Source organism: Verticillium dahliae, genomic scaffold (assembly GCF_000150675.1).
Source record: "Verticillium dahliae VdLs.17 supercont1.7 genomic scaffold, whole genome shotgun sequence".
NCBI lineage: Eukaryota > Fungi > Ascomycota > Sordariomycetes > Glomerellales > Plectosphaerellaceae > Verticillium > Verticillium dahliae.
In genome coordinates, this window is record NW_009276917.1 from 147938 (window position 1) to 154356 (window position 6419).

The window sequence follows — 6419 nt, forward strand, 5'->3', positions numbered from 1 at the left end:
CCGTCCCCGAGACCGCGACCAGAAGATGAGCTGGAAGATGAAGATGGCAAAGGCCGGCACGGTCAGCAGGTTGGTCTGCAGCGTCGTGAAGCCGAGGTTGCGCAGCGTCAGGGTGAAGTAGGCCATGACGGGCCGCAGCGGCATGAGGACGGTGAAGCCCATGAGGTAGATGGGCCAGAGGTCGACGTCGGTGAGGGACGCCCAGAGGAGCGGCAGCGTCAGGCCCTGGCGGTTGTGCATGCCGCCCTTGCTGGGGTCGTCGCGCAGGATGCGGTTCACCATGACGACCTCCTCGCGCTCGGTGAACCAGCCCTTGCGGCCGCGGAACCAGGAGGCCGTCTGCGTCGGCGACGGGGGCATGTAGAGGTACGAGAAGACGCCGATGAGGGCCGTCAGACCGCCCTCGATGGCGAACATCCATCGCCAGCCCTCCCAGCCGCCGACGCCGCGGAGCTGGAAGATGCCGACGGCGAGGAAGGCTGCGATGATTTGCGTGAGGTAGGACGAGGTGTAGAAGTAGCTCAGGCGGATGGGAAGCTCCTTGCTCGTGTAGAAGTAGGTCAGGTACAGGATGGCGTCGGGGATAAAGCCGCCCTCGAGGAGGCCGAGCAGCGCGCGGGTCGCGTAGAATCCCTTCTCACCCACGAGGATGGACTGGCATGCCGCGACAATGGACCAGCTGACCATCTGAATGGGGATCCAGACGTCGGGGCCGAGCTTTTTCGAGATCATCTGCGAGGGCAGCTCCGCGCTGAGAAAGGTCACGTAGAAGATGGTCATGCCGTAGTTGTACTGGTTCGTCGTGAGGCCAAGATCGTCGAGCATGTTGTCTGACAGGGCCTGGCTGATGTTGCCGCGGTCGAGTTGAAGGGCGAAGAACATGATGCACACCCAGGAGCAAATGCGGTAGTCCAGCTGTGCTGTCGTTAGAAACATTCTCATGTGCGAGATGGCATAGGTTTCAAGCCTGCAACTTACCCTCCTCACGAGCTTCTTCTCTTCCTTCTCCGTCCATACAGCGGTAGGGTCGTAGCGGTGCCTTCCCTCATACTCGGGGATGGGCTCGTACAACGCACCCGATGCTCCAGCAGCCCAGATGGTATCCTTGCCTCCACTGCCGGCGTAGACCTCCTCAGACTTGGGCGTTGCTGTCGCATCGTTGTCCGAGTCGGTGGCACTTTGAGCAATGGCCTTGTCCGCGGCCGGCGGCTTCTCATTGGGGGTAAACATGGTTGGGAGAACCCAGAAGACCAAGCTTCTCAAGACAGTCGGCTGTTGATGTCTTGTCGTTCGCGTGGCAAAGCTTGTTCCGTCTTGACCTCGCACGCCGTCTCTTGCAAGTTCTCTACCAGGCTGAGCCATTACGCACAAGACGTGCGTCTCAGCCTTATAAGCAAGAATCCTACCATGATGCCGAGAATCTTGAACTTTTCATCGTCTATCACCACATTGCCTTCGGGATGGTATCATTGAAGATGGCCTTCAACGTCCGCCTGCGGCCGCATCTCCGAGGAGGCAAGGACCAATCTCTCCGACTTGGGAGACTCTGTCAGTGAATGCTACACCAAACACCAAACAACGAGGCCGTCAGGGCCCAGAATACTGATTCAGGCATGCAGATCGTCACCGAAACCCCTAAAAACTCACGTTGCAGTTTGGGCCACACGCTGAGGAGCATTCCAGATCGAACATTTCCGAGGAGGTCTGTCTTCCAGGAATCCGAACCCAACATCATGTAGGATTGACAGAAAAAAGCTCCATGGGAAAGCGGATAAATTGATGCTTGAAAGGGAGTGTGGTTGGCTGCGAAAGGGCTGATCAGACGCACGACTTGGGATGCAGATATCGCGTCAGTCGGTAGTCGGATGTCGACATGCCGTAGATCGGGGGCGCCACCGGGGTAGTTAGTCTCCGCCATGTTCGATCTGACGTACCAGAGCTGCGGCTTCGTCAGCCATTTGAATTTCCGTTACGTTTTGCAGTGCTAGGACGAGGTCTGAAGCTGGTCCATGTCATGTCACTGGTGGTAGCTGTTTGATGCATCCAGAGCAAGCTGGTCTGGACTTTGTCACGCTGGTCTCGGGGACGAGCAGACCCAATTTAAGTCCCGGCCTTTCATAAATCAAAACATATATGATATAAGCATCTTTCCATCAGTCAACTGCGCTTGAATAGCTAGGGGCATCGCAGTGAAATGATGGTCCATGGCGATTCCCAGAGAGCGAGTCACAGCCTGCCGACATCCACAAAGCTTCTGCTTAGGCAGTGAAACTTGCCTTCCAAGTTCAATCTCCAGCCTGTCCCAGGACGAGGCGGAACGTCGAGCGGTTGAGGCCGGCTCGACTTTCGCGGGGCCGCGACTTGGCGGGGTGGGATGTGGCTTGGTGGCGGCGCGCCCATGATGTATGGCGTCCGGCCCGCCGTCATCGGCATCCCTGATGCTTGACTACATTCCTACTTGCAGTGCAGCGGGGGAGTGTGAGATGCAAAGCAAAATGCCCAACGTTGCTGTTCGCCCAGGCCCAGTTCGTGAGAAGTGTCAAATAGACTGAAAGTAGTAAGCTCGTCATCTCAACATGTCATGCTAGTCACCGGTATTCTAGCTCCGCGACCCTGCGCAGCGGATCAAGTGTTCTGAAGTGCGTATAAGAGGATTCGATCTGCGCCCTCGTCTCCCACGTGTGCACAACGGGTCTGTTTCGATCGACGAGTTGTGATTTGTTAGCCGTTCACGAGCACGCCGCATTCATCAACGCCGCCGACCGTTCGGTTGTCGGTGCCACCACGTGCATCTTGTTCCATCACGTCAACAGTTCGTGCAGGGGTCTGCGTTGGTGCAAGGGGTATCTCCGGAGATGTTTGATTCTGCTCAACGTCTCCGAGAGTCGGACGGACTCCGACATAGGCAGACTAGGCAATGTCAATATTCAATATCTTGATGTCCTCCTCTGGCTTGTCCTTGTACGCGCGGGCGTTCTCGATTTTATGTATGACGTCGAGACCTCGCGTCGCACGCCCAAAGATGGTGTGCTTGCCGTCGAGCCAGGGCTGTTTCTCGTCAGCAGATGTAACAAAAGGAAGAAGGGTGCGCAGAGGAGGGCGGGGTGCCCCGCTCTGACCGACTCTGTACGTACAGTCTTCTCCGTCGTGATGAAGAACTGGCTGCCGTTCGTGTTGGGCCCGGCATTGGCCATGCTGACGGTGTACGGCTTGTCGTGCTTCAAGCTGCTGAATTCGTCCGCAAACTCCTTGCCCCAGATACTCTCGCCCCCTGTGCCGTCGCCCATGGGGTCGCCGCACTGGATCATAAACTTTTTGATGACGCGGTGGAAAATCGTGCCATTGTAGTAGCCTCGCTTCGAGTGTGTGACGAAATTCTCGACAGCCTTGGGTGCGGCATCGGGGAAGAGACGAATGCTGATGTCGCCATACGTCGTGTGCAGCACGGCAGCGGTGCCTGTCTCGGCGGTCTTGGCTTCCGCCGCCTTCTGCTTGCCGAGCATTGTCGGCTTCTCGTTTTGAACGTCCCTGACCGACTTTGAGACCTCGCTTTCGTTTGTGAACATGTAGAACCGGACCTTGCCCACGCCCGTCGCGAACAGAATGGGATCTCTCGATTCCGACTCCTGCAGCAAGGGATTGCTCGAGGCGCCCATCTCGACTGTGGTGATTCCCTTTTTCTGCGGTTGGCCCTGGTAAATCGCCAGGTTGACTGCCCTGAAGTTTTCGTCCTTGCCAAACACCTTGACCACCTTGTTCGTGAACGTGTTGAGGACCTTGATGCCGAAGATGGACCCGTATATGATGAAGTTTCCAGATTCGTCAAAGACGACATTGGCCTTGTCGCTGTAGGCCGGAGAATCGATTTCGCGCTCCAGCGCGAACCTGCGGCCGTACTCGACGGCGTCCAGTTTGGACAGGGCATTTCCGGCCTGCTGCATCTCTTCGATGACCTGGAGGGACTCGTCATATGTCCTGTGCAGCTTGCCCGAGGCAAAGTCGAAGACGCGTATCTTCCTGTCGGGCTGCGAGAAGACAGCAAACTGCTGGCCGTCCGGCGAGATGCTCAGAGACGTAGGTACGGTCTTGGCCTTTTTGAATTCGAAGAGATTCGTCGAAGCCTTGTACTCGAATACATTGTCGGGCTTCTCATAGTCGCCGCTCGGCCGCCAATACTCGACAAGGCCCTTGTCATCTACCGACACGACGCAATCATAGCGGCTGTTGAACGCCATGATCCTGACAGGGCTTCGGTGGAGAGACTTGATGGTCCGTGTCGGCTCCTGCTTCTCGCCTCTGCCGTCGAAGATGTGAACCAGAGGTCTGGCGTCTTCCGACACGGCGAGCAGCGGCACCGAGGCGCCCCTGTTGTGTACCCAGCAGACGCACCGAGGGGTGAAGGCGAGGTTGATCATGGCGAGCAGGTCAAAGGTCGTAATGTCAAAGATCTTCAGCGTGTCGTCGACGCCAGCCGTCGCAAAGCTCCTGCCGTCCTGGCTGACCGAAACCGATTTGATCTCGCCCTGATGGGCCTTGAATTCCTTGACAAACTCGATGCCTTCGGCCATTTTCTTCCAGAACTTGACGACGCCGTCGGTGGAGGAGGTGATTATAAAGTCGGTTAGGGGTGTGACGGTGACGAAGGCGAGCTGCTCCTTGTGCATTAACGACTTGGAGTAGCGAGGTGACTTGGGCAGGGCGGCGATGTAGAGCTTCTCGTAGGGCAGGACGCGGCGCTTCTTCTTCGGGGCTTCGCTTGGGAGCTGAGGGCCCATGTCGTCGTCGGAAGAGCTATCTGCGAGGGGGGGGGAGTCAGCATGTCGAGGATGGTGCACACAAAGGTTTGAGTAGTAGGCAGCGCAAGGCAGGGAAGCTCACCTGAGCCATCTTGTTCAGTAAATTCGGAATGGCTCCGCTTGGCCGTCTTGTCGTCGTCTGTCATGTTGGGTGGTTCGAGCCTTGTCACGGAGCCTCATGCGACGCAATACGATAGCTTTCTGTAGAGGGGGGGTGATCGACCTGGAGGTTTGCAACGAAGTTGAAGATGGATGAACAAGCTCTCAGGCGGAATGCTTTCGAGCCTGATCAGGCCAATCACAGGATGCGATTGACCCGGCTAGCGGCTGCAGATGAGTGCGGCATGCGGCATGCGGCTGCTCCAGGCGTTGCCAGCTCCCTACAACGAGGTGCCCAGCGTTCAGTATTAGTGCGCTCGTGGGCGGCTGCTACAGGTGGCATCCCTTATTACGGGGGTGGGACAAGGGGTACTGCATTTGTGCCTCAAGTGGGAAGACACAACTAAAAGTTTCGAGGACATGCAATGCAACATGTCGAATTTGGATCAACATCGAACTACTTCTGAGAACGCCAAGATGAGTCGACTACGACTGCGAGACGTCTACCAGGCAGTGGCGTGGCTCTCTTCGGCATCGGGCGCTCGGCTTCTTCAAGGTCCCGGACGACCCATACGTGGGCACCAGTGACGTTGACAGTGAACTGTCTTGATATCATCACTAAACCCCCTCAACTGTCTATTTGTTATGACCCAACAACCTCCTTCATAGCTCAAAAGAAAAATACGAAAACAATAACCCGTCTGATCGCCCACACGCAATCCTCGAACCTCTCGACACAGCCATGGCCCGTCACCCTCTCCAGCGGCTCGAGTCGCCCTCGCGCCTCTTCTCTCTCCTCCTGCACACGGCCGGCCTCGTCTCCTTCACGCTCTCCTTCCGCTGGCTCGACCGGTGGGATCACCCCATGGTCAAGGGGTATGGCGGCTACTACCAGCACCTCACCAACATTGGCCTCGCCATGGCCTTTGTCACGTTCGCCCTGGGCGTCGCCGCCGACCTGACGCTCCACCGCCCGCTCTTCGCGCTGAAGAACGCCATGTCGGTGACGTCGGCGCCGCTCGAGGTCCTCATCAGCCTGCTGTACTGGGGCATCCGCGCCATTGACACGGCGCTGCTCTACCCGCCCGAGATGGAGCTGTACTGGGTGACGGACGTGGGCTTCCACCTCGTGCCGGCCGTCGTGCTGACGCTCGACCTGCTGCTGCTGAGCCCGCCGTGGACCATCCGCGCCTACGCCGCCATGGCCATCAGCATGGGCATCGCGTTCCTGTACTGGGGCTGGGTCGAGTTGTGCTTCAGCCACAACGGCTGGTATCCCTATCCCATCTTTGCCATTCTCGATACGCCGCAGCGCGTGGCCTTGTTCACGGGCGCCGCGTCGCTCATGACGGCGAGCACCGTGCTGCTCAAGTGGCTGTACGGACGTGTCAACGGGCTTGGCGGCATCGAGAGGGAAGCTCACAAGCCGCTGAAGAAGGTGCAGTGAGATGCATAGCACGGTGGTGTGGCGGCATGAGCTGGTCACGGGATGCTTTGATGTGCTCTATGATGAGGCCTGACTTT

General features: G+C 57.7%; 4 protein-coding genes across 4 annotated transcripts in view; 2 read left to right on the plus strand and 2 right to left on the minus strand.

Annotated features, from left to right (window-relative positions):
• VDAG_04129 (uncharacterized protein) overlaps positions 1-1230 on the minus strand; it is a gene marked incomplete at both ends in the record, with an annotated part of 1921 nt that extends 691 nt beyond the window's left edge. Inside the window, 2 exons of the mRNA XM_009650576.1 lie at positions 14-915; positions 979-1230. Of these exons, the coding sequence (XP_009648871.1) occupies positions 14-915; positions 979-1230 (1154 nt within the window). The remainder of the gene's footprint in view (positions 1-13; positions 916-978) is intronic.
• Positions 1231-2405: 1175 nt separating this feature from the next.
• Positions 2406-2824, plus strand: VDAG_04130 (uncharacterized protein; the record flags this gene model as incomplete). Its single annotated transcript, XM_009650577.1, has 1 exon — positions 2406-2824. The coding sequence occupies one exon, from the start codon at positions 2406-2408 to the stop codon at positions 2550-2552; it is 147 nt and encodes a 48-aa protein (XP_009648872.1). The 3' UTR covers positions 2553-2824.
• Positions 2825-2910: 86 nt separating this feature from the next.
• Positions 2911-4942, minus strand: VDAG_04131 (peptidyl-prolyl cis-trans isomerase cyp15; the record flags this gene model as incomplete). The annotated part of the gene is made up of 3 exons (XM_009650578.1): positions 2911-3048; positions 3135-4795; positions 4879-4942. 3 exons carry the CDS (start codon positions 4940-4942, stop codon positions 2911-2913), a joined length of 1863 nt encoding a protein of 620 aa, XP_009648873.1.
• Positions 4943-5637: 695 nt separating this feature from the next.
• On the plus strand, positions 5638-6342 carry VDAG_04132 (uncharacterized protein; the record flags this gene model as incomplete). Its single annotated transcript, XM_009650579.1, has 1 exon — positions 5638-6342. One exon carries the CDS (start codon positions 5638-5640, stop codon positions 6340-6342), a length of 705 nt encoding a protein of 234 aa, XP_009648874.1.
• Between the last annotated feature and the right edge of the window lie 77 nt (positions 6343-6419).